This window comes from Scyliorhinus torazame, chromosome 12, assembly GCF_047496885.1.
Source record: "Scyliorhinus torazame isolate Kashiwa2021f chromosome 12, sScyTor2.1, whole genome shotgun sequence".
Lineage (NCBI taxonomy): Eukaryota > Metazoa > Chordata > Chondrichthyes > Carcharhiniformes > Scyliorhinidae > Scyliorhinus > Scyliorhinus torazame.
The window spans coordinates 69,013,552-69,040,371 of NC_092718.1; the positions used below are offsets into that span (position 1 = coordinate 69,013,552).

At 54.3% G+C, this 26,820-nt stretch overlaps 1 protein-coding gene across 1 annotated transcript in view; it reads right to left on the reverse strand.

Annotated features, from left to right (window-relative positions):
* The window catches only part of LOC140387054 (nephrin-like), a 327,816-nt gene that overhangs the window by 139,835 nt on the left and 161,161 nt on the right, over positions 1–26,820 (reverse strand). Inside the window, exon 5 of the mRNA XM_072470065.1 lies at positions 23,802–23,942. Within this exon, the coding sequence (XP_072326166.1) occupies positions 23,802–23,942 (141 nt within the window). The remainder of the gene's footprint in view (positions 1–23,801; positions 23,943–26,820) is intronic.

Consider the following 26,820-nt stretch of genomic DNA (forward strand, 5'->3'; position numbering starts at 1 on the left):
AGTCAGTGTGTGTGGAACCTTAACCCAGTGAGAGTCAGTGTGTGTGGAACCCTAACCCAATGAGAGTCAGTGAGTGTGGAACCTGTACTCCAGTGAGAGTCAGTGTGTGTGGAACGCAGACCCCAGTGAGAGTCAGTGTGTGTGGAACCCAGACCCCAGTGAGAGTAAGTCTGTGTGGAACCCGTACCCTCGTGAGAGACTGTGTGTGTGGAACCCATACCCCAGTGAGAGTCAGTGTGTGTGGAACCCGTACCCCAGTGAGAGTCAGTGTGTGTGAAATCCGTACCCCAGAGAGAGTCAGTGTGTGTGGAACCCGTACCCCAGTGAGAGTCAGTGTGTGTGGAACCCAGACCCCAGTGAGAGTCTGTGTGTGTGGAACCTAAACCCCAGTGAGAGTCTGTGTGTGTGGCACCGGTGTCCCAATGAGAGTCAGTGGGTGGAACCTGTACCCCAGTGAGAGTCAATGTGTGTGGAACCCGTACCATAGTGAGAGTCTGTGTGTGTGGCACCGGTATCCCAGTGAGAGTCTGTGTGTGTGGAACCTGTACCCCAGTGAGAGTCAGTGTGTGTGGAACCCGTACCCCAATGAGAGTCAGTGTGTATGGAACCCGGACCCCTGTGAGAGTCAGTGTGTGTGGAACCCGTACCCCAGTGAGAGTCTGTGTGTGTGGAACCCAGACCCCAGTGAGAGTCTGTGTGTGTGGAACCCAAACCCCAGTGAGAGTCTGTGTGTGTGGCACCGGTGTCCCAATGAGAGTCAGTGGGTGGAACCTGTACCCCAGTGAGAGTCAGTGTGTGTGGAACCCGTGCCCCAGTGAGAGTCTGTGTGTCTGAAACACGTACCCCAGTGAGTGTCTGTTGGTGTGGAACCCGTACGCCAGTGAGAGTCAATGTGTGTGGAACCCGTACTCCAGTGAGAGTCAGTGTGTGTGGAACCCGTATCCCAGTGAGAGTCAGTGTGTGTGGAACCTGTACCCCAGTGAGAGTGTGTGTGTGTTGGACACGTACCCCAGTGATAGTCGGTGTGTGTGGAATCCGTACCCCAGTGAGAGTCAGTGCGTGTGGAACCCGTACCCCAGTGAGAGTCTGTGTGTGTGGAACCCGTATCCCAGTGAGCGTCAGTGTGTGTTGAACCTGTACCCAAGTGAGAGTCTGTGTGTGTTGAACACGTACCCCAGTGAGAGTCAGTGTGTGTGGAACCCATACCCCAGTGAGAGTCAGTGTGTGTGGAACCCATACCCCAGTGAGAGTCAGTGAGTGTGGAACCCGTACTCCAGTGAGAGTCAGTGTGTGTGGAACCCATACCCCAGTGAGAGTCAGTATGTTTGGAACCCAGACCCCAGTGAGAGTCAGTGTGTGTGGACCCGTACCCCAGTGAGCGTCAGTGTGTGTGGGACCCGTACCCCAGTGAGAGTCAGTGTGTGTGGAACCCGGACCCCAGTAAGAGTCAGTGTGTGTGGAACCCGTACCCCAGTGAGAGTCAGTGTGTGTGGCACCCATACCCCAGTGAGAGACTGTGTGTGTGGGACCCGTACCCCAATGAGAGTCAGTGTGTGTGGAACCCGGACCCCAGTAAGAGTCAGTGTGTGAGGAACCCGTACCCGAGTGATAGTCAGTGTGTGTGGAACCCATACCCCAGTGAGAGACTGTGTGTGTGCATCCCGTACCCCAGTGAGAGTCAGTGTGTGTGGAACACATACCCCAGTGAGAGTCAGTGTGTGCGGAACCCGTACCCCAGTGAGAGTCAGTGTGTGTGGAACCCATACCCCAGTGAGAGTCAGTGAGTGTGGAACCCGTACCGCAGTGATGGTCAGTGTGTGTGGAACACGTACCCCAGTGAGAGTCAGTGTGTGTGGAACCCATACCCCAGTGATAGTCAGTCTGTGTGGAACCCGTACCCCAGTGAGAGACTGTGTCTGTGGAACCCGTACCCCGGTGAGAGTCAGTGTGTGTGGAACCTGTACCTCAGTGAGAGTCAGCGTGTGTGGAACCCGTACCCCAGTGAGAGTCAGTTTATCTGGAACCCATACCCCAGTGACAGACAGTGTGTGTGGAACCCATACCCCAGTGAGAGTCAGTGTGTGTGGAACCCATACCCCAGTGAGAGACAGTGTGTGTGGAACCCGGACCCCAGTGAGAGTCGGTGAGTGTGGAACCCCTACCCCAGTGAGAGTCAGTGTGTGTGGAACCCGCACCCCAGTGAGAGGCAGTGTGTGTGGAACCCGTACCCCAGTGAGAGTCAGTGTGTGTGGAACCCGCACCCCAGTGAGAGTCAGTTTGTGTGGAACCCAAACCCAGTGAGAGTCAGTGTGTGTGGAACCCGTACCCCAGTGAGAGTCATTGTGTGTAACCAGTATCCCAGTGAGAGTCAGTGTGTGTGAAACCCTAACCCAATGAGAGTCAGTGAGTGTGGAACCCAGACCCCAGTGAGAGTCAGTGTGTGTGGAACCCAGACCCCAGTGAGAGTCAGTCTGTGTGGAACCCGTACCCTAGTGAGAGACTGTGTGTGTGGAACCCATACCCCAGTGAGAGTCAGTGTGTGTGGGACCCGTACCCCAGTGAGAGTCAGTGTGTGTGGAATCCGTACCCCAGAGAGAGTCATTGTGTGTGGAACCCGTACCCCAGTGAGAGTCAGTGTGTGTGGAACCCAGACCCCAGTAAGAGTCTGTGTGTGTGGAACCCAGACCCCAGTGAGAGTCTGTGTTTGTGGAACCCAAACCCCAGTGAGAGTCTGTCTGTGTGGCACCGGTGTCCCAATGAGAGTCAGTGGGTGGAACCTGTACCCCAGTGAGAGTCAGTGTGTGTGGAACCCGTACCCCAGTGAGAGTCTGTGTGTGTGGCACCGGTATCCCAGTGAGAGTCTGTGTGTGTGGAACCTGTACCCCAGTGAGAGTCAGTGTGTGTGGAACCCGTACCCCAATGAGAGTCAGTGTGTATGGAACCCGGACCCCTGTGAGAGTCAATGTGTGTGGAACCCGTACCCCAGTGAGAGTCTGTGTGTGTGGAACACGTACCCCAGTGAGAGACTGTGTGTCTGAAACACGTACCCCAGTGAGAGTCTGTTGGTGTGGAACCCGTACGCCAGTGAGAGTCAATGTGTGTGGAACCCGTACTCCAGTGAGAGTCAGTGTGTGTGGAACCCGTATCCCAGTGAGAGTCAGTGTGTGTGGAACCTGTACCCCAGTGAGAGTGTGTGTGTGGAACCCGTATCCCAGTGAGCGTCAGTGTGTGTTGAACCTGTACCCCAGTGAGAGTCTGTGTGTGTTGAACACGTACCCCAGTGAGAGTCAGTGTGTGTGGAACCCATACCCCAGTGAGAGTCAGTGTGTGTGGAACCCATACCCCAGTGAGAGTCAGTGAGTGTGGAACCCGTACTCCAGTGAGAGTCAGTGTGTGTGGAACCCATACCCCAGTGAGAGTCAGTATGTTTGGAACCCAGACCCCAGTGAGAGTCAGTGTGTGTGGAACCCGTACCCCAGTGAGCGTCAGTGTGTGTGGGACCCGTACCCCAGTGAGAGTCAGTGTGTGTGGAACCCGGACCCCAGTAAGAGTCAGTGTGTGTGGAACCCGTACCCCAGTGAGAGTCAGTGTGTGTGGAACCCATACCCCAGTGAGAGACTGTGTGTGTGGGACCCGTACCCCAATGAGAGTCAGTGTGTGTGGAACCCGGACCCAGTAAGAGTCAGTGTGTGAGGAACCCGTACCCTAGTGATAGTCAGTGTGTGTGGAACCCATACCCCAGTGAGAGACTGTGTGTGTGCATCCCGTACCCCAGTGAGAGTCAGCGTGTGTGGAACCCGTACCCCAGTGAGAGTCAGTGTGTGTGGAACACATACCCCAGTGAGAGTCAGTGTGTGCGGAACCCGTACCCCAGTGAGAGTCAGTGTGTGTGGAACCCATACCCCAGTGAGAGTCAGTGAGTGTGGAACCCGTACCCCAGTGATGGTCAGTGTGTGTGGAACACGTACCCCAGTGAGAGTCAGTGTGTGTGGAACCCATACCCCAGTGAGAGTCAGTCTGTGTGGAACCCGTACCCCAGTGAGAGACTGTGTCTGTGGAACCCGTACCCCGGTGAGAGTCAGTGTGTGTGGAACCTGTACCTCAGTGAGAGTCAGCGTGTGTGGAACCCGTACCCCAGTGAGAGTCAGTTCATCTGGAACCCATACCCCAGTGACAGACAGTGTGTGTGGAACCCATACCCCAGTGAGAGTCAGTGTGTGTGGAACCCATACCCCAGTGAGAGACAGTGTGTGTGGAACCCGGACCCCAGTGAGAGTCGGTGAGTGTGGAACCCCTACCCCAGTGAGAGTCAGTGTGTGTGGAACCCGCACCCCAGTGAGAGGCAGTGTGTGTGGAACCCGTACCCCAGTGAGAGTCAGTGTGTGTGGAACCCGCACCCCAGTGAGAGTCAGTGTGTGTGGAACTCGTACGCCAGTGAGAGTTTGTGTGTGTGGAACCCGTACCCCAGTGAGAATCTGTGTGTGTGGAACCCTAACCCAGTGAGAGTCAGTTTGTGTGGAACCCAAACCCAGTGAGAGTCAGTGTGTGTGGAACCCGTACCCCAGTGAGAGTCATTGTGTGTAACCAGTATCCCAGTGAGAGTCAGTGTGTGTGAAACCCTAACCCAATGAGAGTCAGTGAGTGTGGAACCCAGACCCCAGTGAGAGTCAGTGTGTGTGGAACCCAGACCCCAGTGAGAGTCAGTCTGTGTGGAACCCGTACCCTAGTGAGAAACTGTGTGTGTGGAACCCATACCCCAGTGAGAGTCAGTGTGTGTGGGACCCGTACCCCAGTGAGAGTCAGTGTGTGTTGAACCTGTACCCCAGTGAGAGTCTGTGTGTGTTGAACACGTACCCCAGTGAGAGTCAGTGTGTGTGGAACCCATACCCCAGTGAGAGTCAGTGTGTGCGGAACCCATACCCCAGTGAGAGTCAGTGAGTGTGGAACCCGTACTCCAGTGAGAGTCAGTGTGTGTGGAACCCATACCCCAGTGAGAGTCAGTATGTTTGGAACCCAGACCCCAGTGAGAGTCAGTGTGTGTGGAACCCGTACCCCAGTGAGCGTCAGTGTGTGTGGGACCCGTACCCCAGTGAGAGTCAGTGTGTGTGGAACCCGGACCCCAGTAAGAGTCAGTGTGTGTGGAACCCGTACCCCAGTGAGAGTCAGTGTGTGTGGAACCCATACCCCAGTGAGAGACTGTGTGTGTGGGACCCGTACCCCAATGAGAGTCAGTGTGTGTGGAACCCGGACCCCAGTAAGAGTCAGTGTGTGAGGAACCCGTACCCTAGTGATAGTCAGTGTGTGTGGAACCCATACCCCAGTGAGAGACTGTGTGTGTGCATCCCGTACCCCAGTGAGAGTCAGCGTGTGTGGAACCCGTACCCCAGTGAGAGTCAGTGTGTGTGGAACACATACCCCAGTGAGAGTCAGTGTGTGCGGAACCCGTACCCCAGTGAGAGTCAGTGTGTGTGGAACCCATACCCCAGTGAGAGTCAGTGAGTGTGGAACCCGTACCCCAGTGATGGTCAGTGTGTGTGGAACACGTACCCCAGTGAGAGTCAGTGTGTGTGGAACCCATACCCCAGTGAGAGTCAGTCTGTGTGGAACCCGTACCCCAGTGAGAGACTGTGTCTGTGGAACCCGTACCCCGGTGAGAGTCAGTGTGTGTGGAACCTGTACCTCAGTGAGAGTCAGCGTGTGTGGAACCCGTACCCCAGTGAGAGTCAGTTTATCTGGAACCCATACCCCAGTGACAGACAGTGTGTGTGGAACCCATACCCCAGTGAGAGTCAGTGTGTGTGGAACCCATACCCCAGTGAGAGTCAGTGTGTGTGGAACCCAGACCCCAGTGAGAGTCAGTCTGTGTGGAACCCGTACCCTAGTGAGAGACTGTGTGTGTGGAACCCATACCCCAGTGAGAGTCAGTGTGTGTGGGACCCGTACCCCAGTGAGAGTCAGTGTGTGTGGAATCCGTACCCCAGAGAGAGTCATTGTGTGTGGAACCCTTACCCCAGTGAGAGTCAGTGTGTGTGGAACCCAGACCCCAGTAAGAGTCTGTGTGTGTGGAACCCAGACCCCAGTGAGAGTCTGTGTTTGTGGAACGCAAACCCCAGTGAGAGTCTGTCTGTGTGGCACCGGTGTCCCAATGAGAGTCAGTGGGTGGAACCTGTACCCCAGTGAGAGTCAGTGTGTGTGGAACCCGTACCCCAGTGAGAGTCTGTGTGTGTGGCACCGGTATCCCAGTGAGAGTCTGTGTGTGTGGAACCTGTACCCCAGTGAGAGTCAGTGTGTGTGGAACCCGTACCCCAATGAGAGTCAGTGTGTATGGAACCCGGACCCCTGTGAGAGTCAGTGTGTGTGGAACCCGTACCCCAGTGAGAGTCTGTGTGTGTGGAACACGTACCCCAGTGAGAGTCTGTGTGTCTGAAACACGTACCCCAGTGAGAGTCTGTTGGTGTGGAACCCGTACGCCAGTGAGAGTCAGTTTATCTGGAACCCATACCCCAGTGACAGACAGTGTGTGTGGAACCCATACCCCAGTGAGAGTCAGTGTGTGTGGAACCCATACCCCAGTGAGAGACAGTGTGTGTGGAACCCGGACCCCAGTGAGAGTCGGTGAGTGTGGAACCCCTACCCCAGTGAGAGTCAGTGTGTGTGGAACCCGCACCCCAGTGAGAGGCAGTGTGTGTGGAACCCGTACCCCAGTGAGAGTCAGTGTGTGTGGAACCCGCACCCCAGTGAGAGTCTGTGTTTGTGGAACGCAAACCCCAGTGAGAGTCTGTCTGTGTGGCACCGGTGTCCCAATGAGAGTCAGTGGGTGGAACCTGTACCCCAGTGAGAGTCAGTGTGTGTGGAACCCGTACCCCAGTGAGAGTCTGTGTGTGTGGCACCGGTATCCCAGTGAGAGTCTGTGTGTGTGGAACCTGTACCCCAGTGAGAGTCTGTGTGTGTGGAACACGTACCCCAGTGAGAGTCTGTGTGTCTGAAACACGTACCCCAGTGAGAGTCTGTTGGTGTGGAACCCGTACGCCAGTGAGAGTCAGTTTATCTGGAACCCATACCCCAGTGACAGACAGTGTGTGTGGAACCCATACCCCAGTGAGAGTCAGTGTGTGTGGAACCCATACCCCAGTGAGAGACAGTGTGTGTGGAACCCGGACCCCAGTGAGAGTCGGTGAGTGTGGAACCCCTACCCCAGTGAGAGTCAGTGTGTGTGGAACCCGCACCCCAGTGAGAGGCAGTGTGTGTGGAACCCGTACCCCAGTGAGAGTCAGTGTGTGTGGAACCCGCACCCCAGTGAGAGTCAGTGTGTGTGGAACTCGTACGCCAGTGAGAGTTTGTGTGTGTGGAACCCGTACCCCAGTGAGAATCTGTGTGTGTGGAACCCTAACCCAGTGAGAGTCAGTTTGTGTGGAACCCAAACCCAGTGAGAGTCAGTGTGTGTGGAACCCGTACCCCAGTGAGAGTCATTGTGTGTAACCAGTATCCCAGTGAGAGTCAGTGTGTGTGAAACCCTAACCCAATGAGAGTCAGTGAGTGTGGAACCCAGACCCCAGTGAGAGTCATTGTGTGTGGAACCCATACCCCAGTGAGAGTCAGTGAGTGTGGAACCCGTACTCCAGTGAGAGTCAGTGTGTGTGGAACCCATACCCCAGTGAGAGTCAGTATGTTTGGAACCCAGACCCCAGTGAGAGTCAGTGTGTGTGGAACCCGTACCCCAGTGAGCGTCAGTGTGTGTGGGACCCGTACCCCAGTGAGAGTCAGTGTGTGTGGAACCCGGACCCCAGTAAGAGTCAGTGTGTGTGGAACCCGTACCCCAGTGAGAGTCAGTGTGTGTGGAACCCATACCCCAGTGAGAGACTGTGTGTGTGGGACCCGTACCCCAATGAGAGTCAGTGTGTGTGGAACCCGGACCCCAGTAAGAGTCAGTGTGTGAGGAACCCGTACCCTAGTGATAGTCAGTGTGTGTGGAACCCATACCCCAGTGAGAGACTGTGTGTGTGCATCCCGTACCCCAGTGAGAGTCAGCGTGTGTGGAACCCGTACCCCAGTGAGAGTCAGTGTGTGTGGAACACATACCCCAGTGAGAGTCAGTGTGTGCGGAACCCGTACCCCAGTGAGAGTCAGTGTGTGTGGAACCCATACCCCAGTGAGAGTCAGTGAGTGTGGAACCCATACCCCAGTGAGAGTCAGTGAGTGTGGAACCCGTACTCCAGTGAGAGTCAGTGTGTGTGGAACCCATACCCCAGTGAGAGTCAGTATGTTTGGAACCCAGACCCCAGTGAGAGTCAGTGTGTGTGGAACCCGTACCCCAGTGAGCGTCAGTGTGTGTGGGACCCGTACCCCAGTGAGAGTCAGTGTGTGTGGAACCCGGACCCCAGTAAGAGTCAGTGTGTGTGGAACCCGTACCCCAGTGAGAGTCAGTGTGTGTGGAACCCATACCCCAGTGAGAGACTGTGTGTGTGGGACCCGTACCCCAATGAGAGTCAGTGTGTGTGGAACCCGGACCCCAGTAAGAGTCAGTGTGTGAGGAACCCGTACCCTAGTGATAGTCAGTGTGTGTGGAACCCATACCCCAGTGAGAGACTGTGTGTGTGCATCCCGTACCCCAGTGAGAGTCAGCGTGTGTGGAACCCGTACCCCAGTGAGAGTCAGTGTGTGTGGAACACATACCCCAGTGAGAGTCAGTGTGTGCGGAACCCGTACCCCAGTGAGAGTCAGTGTGTGTGGAACCCATACCCCAGTGAGAGTCAGTGAGTGTGGAACCCATACCCCAGTGAGAGTCAGTGAGTGTGGAACCCGTACTCCAGTGAGAGTCAGTGTGTGTGGAACCCATACCCCAGTGAGAGTCAGTATGTTTGGAACCCAGACCCCAGTGAGAGTCAGTGTGTGTGGAACCCGTACCCCAGTGAGCGTCAGTGTGTGTGGGACCCGTACCCCAGTGAGAGTCAGTGTGTGTGGAACCCGGACCCCAGTAAGAGTCAGTGTGTGTGGAACCCGTACCCCAGTGAGAGTCAGTGTGTGTGGAACCCATACCCCAGTGAGAGACTGTGTGTGTGGGACCCGTACCCCAATGAGAGTCAGTGTGTGTGGAACCCGGACCCCAGTAAGAGTCAGTGTGTGAGGAACCCGTACCCTAGTGATAGTCAGTGTGTGTGGAACCCATACCCCAGTGAGAGACTGTGTGTGTGCATCCCGTACCCCAGTGAGAGTCTGTGTGTGTGGAACACGTACCCCAGTGAGAGTCTGTGTGTCTGAAACACGTACCCCAGTGAGAGTCTGTTGGTGTGGAACCCGTACGCCAGTGAGAGTCTGTTTATCTGGAACCCATACCCCAGTGACAGACAGTGTGTGTGGAACCCATACCCCAGTGAGAGTCAGTGTGTGTGGAACCCATACCCCAGTGAGAGACAGTGTGTGTGGAACCCGGACCCCAGTGAGAGTCGGTGAGTGTGGAACCCCTACCCCAGTGAGAGTCAGTGTGTGTGGAACCCGCACCCCAGTGAGAGGCAGTGTGTGTGGAACCCGTACCCCAGTGAGAGTCAGTGTGTGTGGAACCCGCACCCCAGTGAGAGTCAGTGTGTGTGGAACTCGTACGCCAGTGAGAGTTTGTGTGTGTGGAACCCGTACCCCAGTGAGAATCTGTGTGTGTGGAACCCTAACCCAGTGAGAGTCAGTTTGTGTGGAACCCAAACCCAGTGAGAGTCAGTGTGTGTGGAACCCGTACCCCAGTGAGAGTCATTGTGTGTAACCAGTATCCCAGTGAGAGTCAGTGTGTGTGAAACCCTAACCCAATGAGAGTCAGTGAGTGTGGAACCCAGACCCCAGTGAGAGTCATTGTGTGTGGAACCCATACCCCAGTGAGAGTCAGTGAGTGTGGAACCCGTACTCCAGTGAGAGTCAGTGTGTGTGGAACCCATACCCCAGTGAGAGTCAGTATGTTTGGAACCCAGACCCCAGTGAGAGTCAGTGTGTGTGGAACCCGTACCCCAGTGAGCGTCAGTGTGTGTGGGACCCGTACCCCAGTGAGAGTCAGTGTGTGTGGAACCCGGACCCCAGTAAGAGTCAGTGTGTGTGGAACCCGTACCCCAGTGAGAGTCAGTGTGTGTGGAACCCATACCCCAGTGAGAGACTGTGTGTGTGGGACCCGTACCCCAATGAGAGTCAGTGTGTGTGGAACCCGGACCCCAGTAAGAGTCAGTGTGTGAGGAACCCGTACCCTAGTGATAGTCAGTGTGTGTGGAACCCATACCCCAGTGAGAGACTGTGTGTGTGCATCCCGTACCCCAGTGAGAGTCAGCGTGTGTGGAACCCGTACCCCAGTGAGAGTCAGTGTGTGTGGAACACATACCCCAGTGAGAGTCAGTGTGTGCGGAACCCGTACCCCAGTGAGAGTCAGTGTGTGTGGAACCCATACCCCAGTGAGAGTCAGTGAGTGTGGAACCCATACCCCAGTGAGAGTCAGTGAGTGTGGAACCCGTACTCCAGTGAGAGTCAGTGTGTGTGGAACTCGTACGCCAGTGAGAGTTTGTGTGTGTGGAACCCGTACCCCAGTGAGAATCTGTGTGTGTGGAACCCTAACCCAGTGAGAGTCAGTTTGTGTGGAACCCAAACCCAGTGAGAGTCAGTGTGTGTGGAACCCGTACCCCAGTGAGAGTCATTGTGTGTAACCAGTATCCCAGTGAGAGTCAGTGTGTGTGAAACCCTAACCCAATGAGAGTCAGTGAGTGTGGAACCCAGACCCCAGTGAGAGTCATTGTGTGTGGAACCCATACCCCAGTGAGAGTCAGTGAGTGTGGAACCCGTACTCCAGTGAGAGTCAGTGTGTGTGGAACCCATACCCCAGTGAGAGTCAGTATGTTTGGAACCCAGACCCCAGTGAGAGTCAGTGTGTGTGGAACCCGTACCCCAGTGAGCGTCAGTGTGTGTGGGACCCGTACCCCAGTGAGAGTCAGTGTGTGTGGAACCCGGACCCCAGTAAGAGTCAGTGTGTGTGGAACCCGTACCCCAGTGAGAGTCAGTGTGTGTGGAACCCATACCCCAGTGAGAGACTGTGTGTGTGGGACCCGTACCCCAATGAGAGTCAGTGTGTGTGGAACCCGGACCCCAGTAAGAGTCAGTGTGTGAGGAACCCGTACCCTAGTGATAGTCAGTGTGTGTGGAACCCATACCCCAGTGAGAGACTGTGTGTGTGCATCCCGTACCCCAGTGAGAGTCAGCGTGTGTGGAACCCGTACCCCAGTGAGAGTCAGTGTGTGTGGAACACATACCCCAGTGAGAGTCAGTGTGTGCGGAACCCGTACCCCAGTGAGAGTCAGTGTGTGTGGAACCCATACCCCAGTGAGAGTCAGTGAGTGTGGAACCCATACCCCAGTGAGAGTCAGTGAGTGTGGAACCCGTACTCCAGTGAGAGTCAGTGTGTGTGGAACCCATACCCCAGTGAGAGTCAGTATGTTTGGAACCCAGACCCCAGTGAGAGTCAGTGTGTGTGGAACCCGTACCCCAGTGAGCGTCAGTGTGTGTGGGACCCGTACCCCAGTGAGAGTCAGTGTGTGTGGAACCCGGACCCCAGTAAGAGTCAGTGTGTGTGGAACCCGTACCCCAGTGAGAGTCAGTGTGTGTGGAACCCATACCCCAGTGAGAGACTGTGTGTGTGGGACCCGTACCCCAATGAGAGTCAGTGTGTGTGGAACCCGGACCCCAGTAAGAGTCAGTGTGTGAGGAACCCGTACCCTAGTGATAGTCAGTGTGTGTGGAACCCATACCCCAGTGAGAGACTGTGTGTGTGCATCCCGTACCCCAGTGAGAGTCAGCGTGTGTGGAACCCGTACCCCAGTGAGAGTCAGTGTGTGTGGAACACATACCCCAGTGAGAGTCAGTGTGTGCGGAACCCGTACCCCAGTGAGAGTCAGTGTGTGTGGAACCCATACCCCAGTGAGAGTCAGTGAGTGTGGAACCCATACCCCAGTGAGAGTCAGTGAGTGTGGAACCCGTACTCCAGTGAGAGTCAGTGTGTGTGGAACCCATACCCCAGTGAGAGTCAGTATGTTTGGAACCCAGACCCCAGTGAGAGTCAGTGTGTGTGGAACCCGTACCCCAGTGAGCGTCAGTGTGTGTGGGACCCGTACCCCAGTGAGAGTCAGTGTGTGTGGAACCCGGACCCCAGTAAGAGTCAGTGTGTGTGGAACCCGTACCCCAGTGAGAGTCAGTGTGTGTGGAACCCATACCCCAGTGAGAGACTGTGTGTGTGGGACCCGTACCCCAATGAGAGTCAGTGTGTGTGGAACCCGGACCCCAGTAAGAGTCAGTGTGTGAGGAACCCGTACCCTAGTGATAGTCAGTGTGTGTGGAACCCATACCCCAGTGAGAGACTGTGTGTGTGCATCCCGTACCCCAGTGAGAGTCTGTGTGTGTGGAACACGTACCCCAGTGAGAGTCTGTGTGTCTGAAACACGTACCCCAGTGAGAGTCTGTTGGTGTGGAACCCGTACGCCAGTGAGAGTCTGTTTATCTGGAACCCATACCCCAGTGACAGACAGTGTGTGTGGAACCCATACCCCAGTGAGAGTCAGTGTGTGTGGAACCCATACCCCAGTGAGAGACAGTGTGTGTGGAACCCGGACCCCAGTGAGAGTCGGTGAGTGTGGAACCCCTACCCCAGTGAGAGTCAGTGTGTGTGGAACCCGCACCCCAGTGAGAGGCAGTGTGTGTGGAACCCGTACCCCAGTGAGAGTCAGTGTGTGTGGAACCCGCACCCCAGTGAGAGTCAGTGTGTGTGGAACTCGTACGCCAGTGAGAGTTTGTGTGTGTGGAACCCGTACCCCAGTGAGAATCTGTGTGTGTGGAACCCTAACCCAGTGAGAGTCAGTTTGTGTGGAACCCAAACCCAGTGAGAGTCAGTGTGTGTGGAACCCGTACCCCAGTGAGAGTCATTGTGTGTAACCAGTATCCCAGTGAGAGTCAGTGTGTGTGAAACCCTAACCCAATGAGAGTCAGTGAGTGTGGAACCCAGACCCCAGTGAGAGTCATTGTGTGTGGAACCCATACCCCAGTGAGAGTCAGTGAGTGTGGAACCCGTACTCCAGTGAGAGTCAGTGTGTGTGGAACCCATACCCCAGTGAGAGTCAGTATGTTTGGAACCCAGACCCCAGTGAGAGTCAGTGTGTGTGGAACCCGTACCCCAGTGAGCGTCAGTGTGTGTGGGACCCGTACCCCAGTGAGAGTCAGTGTGTGTGGAACCCGGACCCCAGTAAGAGTCAGTGTGTGTGGAACCCGTACCCCAGTGAGAGTCAGTGTGTGTGGAACCCATACCCCAGTGAGAGACTGTGTGTGTGGGACCCGTACCCCAATGAGAGTCAGTGTGTGTGGAACCCGGACCCCAGTAAGAGTCAGTGTGTGAGGAACCCGTACCCTAGTGATAGTCAGTGTGTGTGGAACCCATACCCCAGTGAGAGACTGTGTGTGTGCATCCCGTACCCCAGTGAGAGTCAGCGTGTGTGGAACCCGTACCCCAGTGAGAGTCAGTGTGTGTGGAACACATACCCCAGTGAGAGTCAGTGTGTGCGGAACCCGTACCCCAGTGAGAGTCAGTGTGTGTGGAACCCATACCCCAGTGAGAGTCAGTGAGTGTGGAACCCATACCCCAGTGAGAGTCAGTGAGTGTGGAACCCGTACTCCAGTGAGAGTCAGTGTGTGTGGAACCCATACCCCAGTGAGAGTCAGTATGTTTGGAACCCAGACCCCAGTGAGAGTCAGTGTGTGTGGAACCCGTACCCCAGTGAGCGTCAGTGTGTGTGGGACCCGTACCCCAGTGAGAGTCAGTGTGTGTGGAACCCGGACCCCAGTAAGAGTCAGTGTGTGTGGAACCCGTACCCCAGTGAGAGTCAGTGTGTGTGGAACCCATACCCCAGTGAGAGACTGTGTGTGTGGGACCCGTACCCCAATGAGAGTCAGTGTGTGTGGAACCCGGACCCCAGTAAGAGTCAGTGTGTGAGGAACCCGTACCCTAGTGATAGTCAGTGTGTGTGGAACCCATACCCCAGTGAGAGACTGTGTGTGTGCATCCCGTACCCCAGTGAGAGTCAGCGTGTGTGGAACCCGTACCCCAGTGAGAGTCAGTGTGTGTGGAACACATACCCCAGTGAGAGTCAGTGTGTGCGGAACCCGTACCCCAGTGAGAGTCAGTGTGTGTGGAACCCATACCCCAGTGAGAGTCAGTGAGTGTGCAACCCGTACCCCAGTGATGGTCAGTGTGTGTGGCACACGTACCCCAGTGAGAGTCAGTGTGTGTGGAACCCATACCCCAGTGAGAGTCAGTCTGTGTGGAACCCGTACCCCAGTGAGAGACTGTGTCTGTGGAACCCGTACCCCGGTGAGAGTCAGTCTGTGTGGAACCTGTACCTCAGTGAGAGTCAGCGTGTGTGGAACCCGTACCCCAGTGAGAGTCAGTTTATCTGGAACCCATACCCCAGTGACAGACAGTGTGTGTGGAACCCATACCCCAGTGAGAGTCAGTGTGTGTGGAACCCATACCCCAGTGAGAGACAGTGTGTGTGGAACCCGGACCCCAGTGAGAGTCGGTGAGTGTGGAACCCCTACCCCAGTGAGAGTCAGTGTGTGTGGAACCCGCACCCCAGTGAGAGGCAGTGTGTGTGGAACCCGTACCCCAGTGAGAGTCAGTGTGTGTGGAACCCGCACCCCAGTGAGAGTCAGTGTGTGTGGAACTCGTACGCCAGTGAGAGTTTGTGTGTGTGGAACCCGTACCCCAGTGAGAATCTGTGTGTGTGGAACCCTAACCCAGTGAGAGTCAGTTTGTGTGGAACCCAAACCCAGTGAGAGTCAGTGTGTGTGGAACCCGTACCCCAGTGAGAGTCATTGTGTGTAACCAGTATCCCAGTGAGAGTCAGTGTGTGTGAAACCCTAACCCAATGAGAGTCAGTGAGTGTGGAACCCAGACCCCAGTGAGAGTCAGTGTGTGTGGAACCCAGACCCCAGTGAGAGTCAGTCTGTGTGGAACCCGTACCCTAGTGAGAGACTGTGTGTGTGGAACCCATACCCCAGTGAGAGTCAGTGTGTGTGGGACCCGTACCCCAGTGAGAGTCAGTGTGTGTGGAATCCGTACCCCAGAGAGAGTCATTGTGTGTGGAACCCGTACCCCAGTGAGAGTCAGTGTGTGTGGAACCCAGACCCCAGTAAGAGTCTGTGTGTGTGGAACCCAGACCCCAGTGAGAGTCTGTGTTTGTGGAACCCAAACCCCAGTGAGAGTCTGTCTGTGTGGCACCGGTGTCCCAATGAGAGTCAGTGGGTGGAACCTGTACCCCAGTGAGAGTCAGTGTGTGTGGAACCCGTACCCCAGTGAGAGTCTGTGTGTGTGGCACCGGTATCCCAGTGAGAGTCTGTGTGTGTGGAACCTGTACCCCAGTGAGAGTCAGTGTGTGTGGAACCCGTACCCCAATGAGAGTCAGTGTGTATGGAACCCGGACCCTTGTGAGAGTCAGTGTGTGTGGAACCCGTACCCCAGTGAGAGTCTGTGTGTGTGGAACACGTACCCCAGTGAGAGTCTGTGTGTCTGAAACACGTACCCCAGTGAGAGTCTGTTGGTGTGGAACCCGTACGCCAGTGAGAGTCAATGTGTGTGGAACCCGTACTCCAGTGAGAGTCAGTGTGTGTTGGACACGTACCCCAGTGAGAGTCTGTGTGTGTTGGACACGTACCCCAGTGAGAGTCGGTGTGTGTGGAATCCGTACCCCAGTGAGAGTCAGTGTGTGTGGAACCCGTACCCCAGTGAGAGTCAGTGTGTGTGGAACCCGTATCCCAGTGAGAGTCAGTGTGTGTGGAACCTGTACCCCAGTGAGAGTCTGTGTGTGTTGAACACATACCCCAGTGAGAGTCAGTGTGTGTGGAACCCATACCCCAGTGAGAGTCAGTGTGTGTGGAACCCATACCCCAGTGAGAGTCAGTGAGTGTGGAACCCGTACTCCAGTGAGAGTCAGTGTGTATGGAACCCATACCCCAGTGAGAGTCAGTGTGTTTGGAACCCAGACCCCAGTGAGAGTCAGTGAGTGTGGAACCCGTACCCCAGTGAGAGTCAGTGTGTGTGGGACCCGTACCCCAGTGAGAGTCAGTGTGTGTGGAACCCGGACCCCAGTAAGAGTCAGTGTGTGTGGAACCCGTACCCCAGTGAGAGTCAGTGTGTGTCGAACCCATACCCCAGTGAGAGACTGTGTGTGTGGAACCCGGACCCCAGTAAGAGTCAGTGTGTGTGGAACCCGTACCCCAGTGAGAGTCAGTGTGTGTGGAACCCATACCCCAGTGAGAGACTGTGTGTGTGGGACCCGTACCCCAATGAGAGTCAGTGTGTGTGGAACCCGGACCCCAGTAAGAGTCAGTGTGTGAGGAACCCGTACCCTAGTGAGAGTCAGTGTGTGTGGAACCCATACCCCAGTGAGAGACTGTGTGTGTGGATCCCGTACCCCAGTGAGAGTCAGCGTGTGTGGAACCCGTACCCCAGTGAGAGTCAGTGTGTGTGGAACCTGTACCCCAGTGAGAGTCAGCGTGTGCGGAACCCGTACCCCAGAGAGAGTCAATGTGTGTGGAACCCATACCCCAGTGAGAGTCAGTGTGTGTGGAACCCGTACCACAGTGAGAGTCAGTGTGTGTGGAACCCGGACCCCAGTAAGAGTCAGTGTGTGTGGAACCCGTACCCCAGTGAGAGTCAGTGTGTGTCGAACCCATACCCCAGTGAGAGACTGTGTGTGTGGAACCCGGAACCCAGTAAGAGTCAGTGTGTGTGGAACCCGTACCCCAGTGAGAGTCAGTGTGTGTGGAACCCATACCCCAGTGAGAGACTGTGTGTGTGGGACCCGTACCCCAATGAGAGTCAGTGTGTGTGGAACCCGGACCCCAGTAAGAGTCAGTGTGTGAGGAACCCGTACCCTAGTGAGAGTCAGTGTGTGTGGAACCCATACCCCAGTGAGAGACTGTGTGTGTGGATCCCGTACCCCAGTGAGAGTCAGCGTGTGTGGAACCCGTACCCCAGTGAGAGTCAGTGTGTGTGGAACCTGTACCCCAGTGAGAGTCAGTGTGTGTGGAACCTGTACCCCAGTGAGAGTCAGTGTGTGTGGAACCCGTACCCCAGTGAGAGTCAGTGTTTGGAACCCGAACCGTAGTGAGAGTCAGTGAGAGTTAGGGAACTGGAGCTGGAGTTGGAAGAACTTCGGATCATTCGGGAGGCAGAAGGGGTCATAGATAGCAGCTTCAGGGAATTAGTTACACCAAAGATTGGAGATAGGTGGGTAACTGTAAGAGGGACTGGGAAAAAACAGTCAGTGCAGGGATCCCCTGCGGTCGTTCCCCTGAGAAACAAGTATACCGCTTTGGATACTTGTGGGGGGGACAACTTACCAGGGGTAAGCCATGGGGTACGGGCCTCTGGCACGGAGTCTGTCCCTGTTGCTCAGAAGGGAAGGGGGGAGAGGAGCAGAGCATTAGTAATTGGGGACTCTATAGTCAGGGGCACAGATAGGAGATTTTGTGGGAGCGTGAGAGACTCACGTTTGGTATGTTGCCTCCCAGGTGCAAGGGTACGTGATGTCTCGGATCGTGTTTTCCGGGTCCTTAGCGGGGAGGGGGAGCAGCCCCAAGTCGTGGTCCACATTGGCACCAACGACATAGGTAGGAAAGGGGACAAGGATGTCAGGCAGGCTTTCAGGGAGCTAGGATGGAAGCTCAGAACTAGAACAAACAGAGTTGTTATCTCTGGGTTGTTGCCCGTGCCACGTGATAGTGAGATGAGGAATAGGGAGAGAGAGCATTTAAACACGTGGCTACAGGGATGGTGCAGGCGTGAGGGTTTCAGATTTTTGGATAACTGGGGCTCTTTCTGGGGAAGGTGGGACCTCTACAGACAGGATGGTCTACATCTGAACCTGAGGGGCACAAATATCCTGGGGGGGAGATTTGTTAGTGCTCTTTGGGGGGGTTTAAACTAATGCAGCAGGGGCATGGGAACCTGGATTGTAGTTTTAGGGTAAGGGAGAATGAGAGTATAGAGGTCAGGAGCACAGATTTGACGTCGCAGGAGGGGGCCAGCGTTCAGGTAGGTGGTTTGAAGTGTGTCTACTTCAATGCCAGGAGTATACGAAACAAGGTAGGGGAACTGGCAGCGTGGGTTGGTACCTGGGATTTCGATGTTGTGGCCATTTCGGAGACATGGATAGAGCAGGGACAGGAATGGATGTTGCAGGTTCCGGGGTTTAGGTGTTTTAGTAAGCTCAGAGAAGGAGGCAAAAGAGGGGGAGGTGTGGCGCTGCTAGTCAAGAGCAGTATTACGGTGGCGGAGAGGATGCTAGACGGGGACTCTTCTGCCGAGGTAGTATTGGCTGAAGTTAGAAACAGGAAAGGAGAGGTCACCCTGTTGGGAGCTTTTTATAGGCCTCCTAATAGTTCTAGGGATGTAGAGGAAAGGATGGCGAAGATGATTCTGGATATGAGCGAAAGTAACAGGGTAGTTATTATGGGAGACTTTAACTTTCCAAATATTGACTGGAAAATATATAGTTCGAGTACAATAGATGGGTCGTTTTTTGTACAGTGTGTGCAGGAGGGTTTCCTGAAACAATATGTTGACAGGCCAACAAGAGGCGAGGCCACGTTGGATTTGGTTTTGGGTAATGAACCAGGCCAGGTGTTGGATTTGGAGGTAGGAGAGCACTTTGGGGACAGTGACCACAATTCGGTGACGTTTACGTTAATGATGGAAAGGGATAAGTATACACCGCAGGGCAAGAGTTATAGCTGGGGGAAGGGCAATTATGATGCCATTAGACGTGACTTGGGGGGGATAAGGTGGAGAAGTAGGCTGCAAGTGTTGGGCACACTGGATAAGTGGGGCTTGTTCAAGGATCAGCTACTGCGTGTTCTTGATAAGTATGTACCGGTCAGACAGGGAGGAAGGCGTCGAGCGAGGGAACCGTGGTTTATCAGGGAAGTGGAATCTCTTGTTAAGAGGAAGAAGAAGGCCTATGTGAAGATGAAGTGTGAAGTTTCGGTTGGGGCGATGGATAGTTACAAGGTAGCGAGGAAGGATCTAAAGAGAGAGCTAAGACGAGCAAGGAGGGGACATGAGAAGTATTTGGCAGGAAGGATCAAGGAAAACCCAAAAGCTTTCTATAGGTATGTCAGGAATAAGCGAATGACGAGGGAAAGAGTAGGACCAGTCAAGGACAGGGATGGGAAATTGTGTGTGGAGTCTGAAGAGATAGGCGAGATACTAAATGAATATTTTTCGTCAGTATTCACTCAGGAAAAAGATAATGTTGTGGAGGAGAATGCTGAGCCCCAGGCTAATAGAATAGATGGCATTGAGGTACGTAGGGAAGAGGTGTTGGCAATTCTGGACAGGCTGAAAATAGATAAGTCCCCGGGACCTGATGGGATTTATCCTAGGATTCTATGGGAGGCCAGGGAAGAGATTGCTGGACCTTTGGCTTTGATTTTTATGTCATCATTGGCTACAGGAATAGTGCCAGAGGACTGGAGGACAGCAAATGTGGTCCCTTTGTTCAAAAAGGGGAGCAGAGACAACCCCGGCAACTATAGACCGGTGAGCCTCACGTCTGTAGTGGGTAAAGTCTTGGAGGGGATTATAAGGGACAAGATTTATAATCATCTAGATAGGAATAATATGATCAGGGATAGTCAGCATGGCTTTGTGAAGGGTAGGTCATGCCTCACAAACCTTATTGAGTTCTTTGAGAAGGTGACTGAACAGGTAGACGAGGGTAGAGCAGTTGATGTGGTGTATATGGATTTCAGCAAAGCGTTTGATAAGGTTCCCCACGGTAGGCTATTGCAAAAAATACGGAGGCTGGGGATTGAGGGTGATTTAGAGATGTGGATCAGAAATTGGCTAGCTGAAAGAAGACAGAGGGTGGTGGTTGATGGGAAATGTTCAGAATGGAGTACAGTCACAAGTGGAGTACCACAAGGATCTGTTCTGGGGCCGTTGCTGTTTGTCATTTTTATCAATGACCTAGAGGAAGGCGCAGAAGGGTGGGTGAGTAAATTTGCAGATGATACTAAAGTCGGTGGTGTTGTCGATAGTGTGGAAGGATGTAGCAGGTTACAGAGGGATATAGATAAGCTGCAGAGCTGGGCTGAGAGGTGGCAAATGGAGTTTAATGTAGAGAAGTGTGAGGTGATTCACTTTGGAAGGAATAACAGGAATGCGGAATATTTGGCTAATGGTAAAGTTCTTGAAAGTGTGGCTGAGCAGAGGGATCTAGGTGTCCATGTACATAGATCCCTGAAAGTTGCCACCCAGGTTGATAGGGTTGTGAAGAAGGCCTATGGAGTGTTGGCCTTTATTGGTAGAGGGATTGAGTTCCGGAGTCGGGAGGTCATGTTGCAGCTGTATAGAACTCTGGTCCGGCCGCATTTGGAGTATTGCGTACAGTTCTGGTCACCGCATTATAGGAAGGACGTGGAGGCTTTGGAGCGGGTGCAGAGGATATTTACCAGGATGTTGCCTGGTATGGAGGGAAAATCTTATGAGGAAAGGCTGACGGACTTGAGGTTGTTTTCGTTGGAGAGAAGAAGGTGAAGAGGAGACTTAATAGAGGCATACAAAATGATCAGGGGTTGGATAGGGTGGACAGTGCGAGCCTTCTCCCGCGGATGGATATGGCTGGCATGAGGGGACATAACTTTAAACTGAGGGGTAATAGATATAGGACAGAGGTCAGAGGTAGGTTCTTTACGCAAAGAGTAGTGAGGCCGTGGAATGCCCTACCTGCTACAGTAGTGAACTCGCCAACATTGAGGGCATTTAAAAGTTTATTGGATAAACATATGGATGATAATGGCATAGTGTAGGTTAGATGGCTTTTGTTTCGGTGCAACATCGTGGGCCGAAGGGCCTGTACTGCGCTGTATTGTTCTATGTTCTATGTTCTATGTGTGGAACCCATACCCCAGTGAGAGTCAGTGTGTGTCGAACCCGTACCCCAGTAAGAGTCACTGTATCTGGAACCCGTACCCCAGTGAGAGTCAGTGCATCTGGAACCCATACCCCAGTGAGAGTCAGTGTGTGTGAAACCCGTACCCCAGTGAGAGTCACTGTGTTTGGAACCCATACCCCAGTGAGAGTCAGTCTGCGTGGAACCCGTACCCCAGTGAGAGACTGTGTGTGAGGAACCCGTACCCCGGTGAGAGTCAGTGTGTGTGGAACCTGTACCTCAGTGAGAGTCAGCGTGTGTGGAACCCGTACCCCAGTGAGAGGCAGTGTATCTGGAACCAATACCCCAGTGAGAGTCAGTGTGTGTGGAACCCGTACCCCAGTGAGAGTCAGTGTGTGTGGAACCCGTACCCCAGTGAGAGTCAGTGTGTGTGGAACCCGTACCCCAGTGAGAGTCAGTGTGTGTGGAACCCGTACCCCAGTAAGAGTCAGTGTGTGTGGAACCCAAACCCCAGTGAGAGTCAGTGTGTGTGGAACACGTACCCCAGTGAGAGACTGTGTGTGTGGAACCCGTACCCCAGTGAGAGTCAGTGTGTGTGGAAACTGTACCTCAGTGAGAGTCAGCGTGTGTGGAACCCATACCCCAGTGAGAGTCAGTGTGTGTGGAACCAGTACCCAAGTGACAGTCAGTGTGTGGAACACATACCCCAGTGAGAGTCAGTGTGTGTCGAACCCGTACCCCAGTGAGAGTCAGTGTATCTGGAACCCGTACCCCAGTGAGAGTCAGTGTATCTGGAACCCATACCCCAGTGAGAGTCAGTGTGTGTGGAACCCGTACCCCAGTGAGAGTCAGTGTGTGTGGAACCCGTACCCCAGTGAGAGTCAGTGTGTGTGGAACCCGTACCCCAGTAAGAGTCAGTGTGTGTGGAACCCAAACCCCAGTGAGAGTCAGTGTGTGTGGAACACGTACCCCAGTGAGAGACTGTGTGTGTGGAACCCGTACCCCAGTGAGAGTCAGTGTGTGTGGAAACTGTACCTCAGTGAGAGTCAGCGTGTGTGGAACCCATACCCCAGTGAGAGTCAGTGTGTGTGGAACCCGTACCCCAGTGAGAGTCAGTGTGTGTGGAACCCGTACCCCAGTGAGAGTCAGTGTGTGTGGGACCCATACCCCAGTGAGAGTCAGTCTGTGTGGAACCCGTACCCCAGTGAGAGACTGTGTGTGTGGAACCCGTACCCCGGTGAGAGTCAGTGTGTGTGGAACCTGTACCTCAGTGAGAGTCAGCGTGAGTGGAACCCGTACCCCAGTGAGAGTCAGTGTATCTGGAACCCATACCCCAGTGAGAGTCAGTGTGTGTGGAACCCGTACCCCAGTGAGAGTCAGTGTGTGTGGAACCCGTACCCCAGTGAGAGTCAGTGTGTGTGGAACCCGTACCCCAGTGAGAGTCAGTGTGTGTGGAACACGCACCCCAGTGAGAGTCTGTTGGTGTGGAACCCATACCCTAGTCAGAGTCAGTGTGTGTGGAACCCGTACCCCAGTGAGAGTCAGTGTGTGTGGAACACGCACCCCAGTGAGAGTCTGTTGGTGTGGAACCCATACCCTAGTCAGAGTCAGTGTGTGTGGAACCCGTACCCCAGTGAGAGTCAGTGTGTGTGGAACCCGTACCCCAGTGAGAGACAGTGTGTGTGGAACCCATACCCCAGTGAGAGTCAGTGTGTGTGGAACCCGTACCCCAGTGAGAGACAGTGTGTGTGGAACCCGGACCGCAGTGAGAGTCGGTGTGTGTGGAACCCGTACCCCAGTGAGAATCAGTGTGTGTGTGGAACCTGTACCTCAGTTAGAATCAGTGTGTGTGGAACCCGTACCCCAGTGAGAGTCAGTGTGTGTGGAACCCGTACCCCAGTGAGAGTCAGTGTGTGTGTGGAACCTGTACCTCAGTTAGAATCAGTGTGTGTGGAACCCGTACCCCAGTGAGAGTCAGTGTGTGTGGAACCCGTACCCCAGTGAGAGTCAGTGTGTGTGGAACCCGTACCCCAGTGAGAGTCAGTGTGTGTGGAACCCGTACCCCAGTGAGAGTCAGTGTGTGTGGAACCCGTACCCCAGTGAGAGTCAGTGTGTGTGGAACCCGTACCCCAGTGAGAGTCAGTGTGTGTGTGGAACCTGTACCTCAGTTAGAATCAGTGTGTGTGGAACCCGTACCCCAGTGAGAGTCAGTGTGTGTGGAACCCGTACCCCAGTGAGAGTCAGTGTGTGTGGAACCCGTACCCCAGTGAGTGTCAGTGAGTGTGGAAACCGTACCCCATTGAGAGTCAGTGTGTGTGGATCCCGTACCCCAGTGAGAGTCAGTGTGTGTGGAACCCGTACCCCAGTGAGAGTCAGTGTGTGTGGAACCCGTACCCCAGTGAGAGTCAGTGTGTGTGGAACCCGTACCCCAGTGAGAGTCAGTGTGTGTGAAACCCGTACCCCAGTGAGAGTCAGTGTGTGTGGAACCCGTACCCCAGTGAGAGTCAGTGTGTGTGGAACCCGTACCCCAGTGAGAGTCAGTGTGTGTGGAACCTGTACCCCAGTGAGAGTCAGTGTGTGTGGAACCCGTACCCCAGTGAGAGTCAGTGTGTGTGGATCCCGTACCCCAGTGAGAGTCAGTGTGTGTGGAACCCGTACCCCAGTGAGAGTCAGTGTGTGTGGAACCCGTACCCCAGTGAGAGTCATTGTGTGTGGAACCCGTACCCCAGTGAGAGTCAGTGTGTGTGGATCCCGTACCCCAGTGAGAGTCAATGTGTGTGGATCCCGTACCCCAGTGAGAGGGTTGAGGGATTTCGACAATGTCTGACAGCTATTAACTCTTACCTTTAATCAGCAGCTTCCCATTCTTGCTCCAGGTGTAAGTGACCTCAGAAGGATTTGCTGATATTTCAATGGGAATGATGACGGCTCCATGTTCATGGCCTAACACAATTCTCACCTGAGAGCTCAAAAATTCCGGTGCATCTGGGAAAAAAGCACGGTTCAATAAAACAGACTCCGACCTGTTAATGAGCAAGTGAATGAACTGTGAGTGAGTGAACTGTGAGTGAGTGAGAAGTGAGTGAGTGAACTGTGAGTGAGAGAGAGTGAGTGAGGAGTGAGTGAGTGAGCAGTGAGTGAGTGAGCAGTGAGTGAGCAGTGAGTGAGTGAGCAGTGAGTGAGTGAGAAGTGAGTGAGTGAGCAGTGAGTGAGTGAGCGGTGAGTGAGCAGTGAGTGAACAGTGAGTGAGTGAGCAGTGAGTGAGTGAGCAATGAGTGAGCAGTGAGTGAGTGAGCAGTGAGTGAGTGAGCAGTGAGTGAGTGAGCAGTGAGTGAGTGAGAAGTGAGTGAGTGAGAAGTGAGTGAGTGAGCAGTGAGTGAGTGAGCAGTGAGTGAGTGAGCAGTGAGTGAGTGAGCAGTGAGTGAGCAGTGGGTGAGTGAGCAGTGGGTGAGTGAGCAGTGAGTGAGTGAGCAGTGAGTGAGCAGTGAGTGAGTGAGCAGTGAGTGAGTGAACTGAGAGTGAGAGAGAGTGAGTGAGGAGTGAGTGAGTGAGCAGTGAGTGAGTGAGAAGTGAGTGAGTGAGAAGTGAGTGAGTGAGCAGTGGGTGAGTGAGCAGTGGGTGAGTGAGCAGTGAGTGAGTGAGCAGTGAATGAGTGAGCAGTGAGTGAGTGAGCAGTGAGTGAGTTAGCAGTCAGTGAGTGAACTGTGAGTGAGTGAGAAATGAGTGAGTGAACTGTGAGTGAGAGAGAGTGAGTGAGGAGTGAGTGAGTGAGCAGTGAGTGAGTGAGAAGTGAGTGATGAGAAGTGAGTGAGTGAGCAGTGGGTGAGTGAGCAGTGGGTGAGTGAGCAGTGGGTGAGTGAGCAGTGAGTGAGTGAGCAGTGAGTGAGTGAGCAGTGAGTGAGTGAGCAGTGAGTGAGTGAGCAGTGAGTGAGTGAGCAGTGAGTGAGCAGTGAGTGAGTGAGCAGTGAGTGAGTGAGCAGTGAGTGAGTTAGCAGTGAGTGAGTGAACAGTGGGTGAGTGAGAAATGGGTGAGTGAGCAGTGAGTGAGTGAACTGTGAGTGAGAGAGAGGGAGTGAGGAGTGAATGAGTGAGCAGTGGGTGAGTGAGCAGTGGGTGAGTGAGCAGTGAGTGAGTGAGCAGTGGGTGAGTGAGAAGTGGGTGAGTGAGCAGTGGGTGAGTGAGCAGTGAGTGAGTGAACTGTGAGTGAGAGAGAGGGAGTGAGCAGTGAGTGAGTGAGCAGTGAGTGAGTGAGCAGTGAGTGAGCAGTGAGTGAGTGAGCAGTGAGTGAGTGAGCAGTGAGTGAGTGAGCATTGAGTGAGCAGTGAGTGAGTGAGCAGTGAGTGAGTGAGCAGTGAGTGAGCAGTGAGTGAGTGCGCAGGGAGTGAGTGAGCAGTGAGTGAGTGAGCAGTGAGTGAGCAGTGGGTGAGTGAGCAGTGAGTGAGTGAGCAGTGAGTGAGTGAGCAGTGGGTGAGTGAGCAGTGAGTGAGTGCGCAGGGAGTGAGTGAGCAGTGGGTGAGTGAGCAGTGGGTGAGTGAGCAGTGAGTGAGTGAGCAGTGAGTGAGTGAGCAGTGAGTGAGCAGTGAGTGAGTGAGCAGTCAGTGAGCAGTGAGCGAGTGAGCAGTGGGTGAGTGAGCAGTGGGTGAGTGAGCAGTGAGTGAGCAATGAGTGAGTGAGCAGTGGGTGAGTGAGCAGTGAGTGAGTGAGCAGTGGGTGAGTGAGCAGTGAGTGAGTGAGCAGTCAGTGAGTGAGCAATGAGTGAGTGAGCAGTGGGTGAGTGAGCAGTGAGTGAGTGTGAGGTGAGTGAGTGCGCAGGGAGTTAGTGAGCAGTGGGTGAGTGAGCATTGAGTGAGCAGTGAGTGAGTGAGCAGTGAGTGAGTGAGCAGTGAGTGAGTGAGCAGTGAGTGAGTGAGCAGTGGTTGAGTGAGCAGTGAGTGAGTGAGCAGTGAGTGAGTGAGCAGTGAGTGAGTGAGCAGTGGGTGAGTGAGCAGTGAGTGAGCAGTGAGTGAGCAGTGAGTGAGCAGTGAGTGAGCATTGAGTGAGCAGTGAGTGAGCAGTGAGTGAGTGAGCAGTGAGTGATTGAGCAGTGAGTGAGTGAGCAGTGAGTGAGTGCGCAGGGAGTGAGCAGTGACTGAGTGAGCAGTGAGTGAGTGAGCAGTGAGTGAGTGAGCAGTGAGTGAGCAGTGAGTGAGTGAGCAATGAGTGAGTGAGCAGTGAGTGAGTGAGCAGTGAGCAGTGAGTGAGTGAGCAGTGAGTGAGCAGTGAGTGAGTGAGCAGTGAGTGAGTGAGCAGTGTGTAGTGAGCAGTGAGTGAGTGAGCATTGAGTGAGTGAGCAGTGAGTGAGTGAGCAGTGACTGAGCAGTGACTGACTGAGCAGTGACTGAGTGAGCAGTGAGTGAGCAGGGAGTGAGCAGTGAGTGAGTGAGCAGTGAGTGAGTGAGCAGTGAGTGAGTTGGCATTGAGTAGTGAGCAGTGAGTGAGTGAGCATTGTGTGAGTGAGCAGTGAATGAGTGAGCAGTGAGTGAGTGAGCAGGGAATGAGTGAGCAGTGAGTGAGTGAGCAGTGAGTGAGTGAGCAGTGAATGAGCAGTGGGTGAGTGAGCAGTGAGTGAGTGCGCAGGGAGTGAGCAGTGACTGAGTGAGTAGTGACTGAGTGAGCAGTGACTGAGTGAGCAGTGACTGAGTGAGCAGTGAGTGAGCAGTGAGTGAGTGAGCAATGAGTGAGTGAGCAGTGAGTGAGTGAGCAGTGAGTAGTGAGCAGTGAGTGAGTGAGCAGTGAGTGAGCAGTGAGTGAGTGAGCTGTGAGTGAGTGAGCAGTGAGTAGTGAGCATTGAGTGAGTGAGCAGTGAGTGAGTGAGCAGTGACTG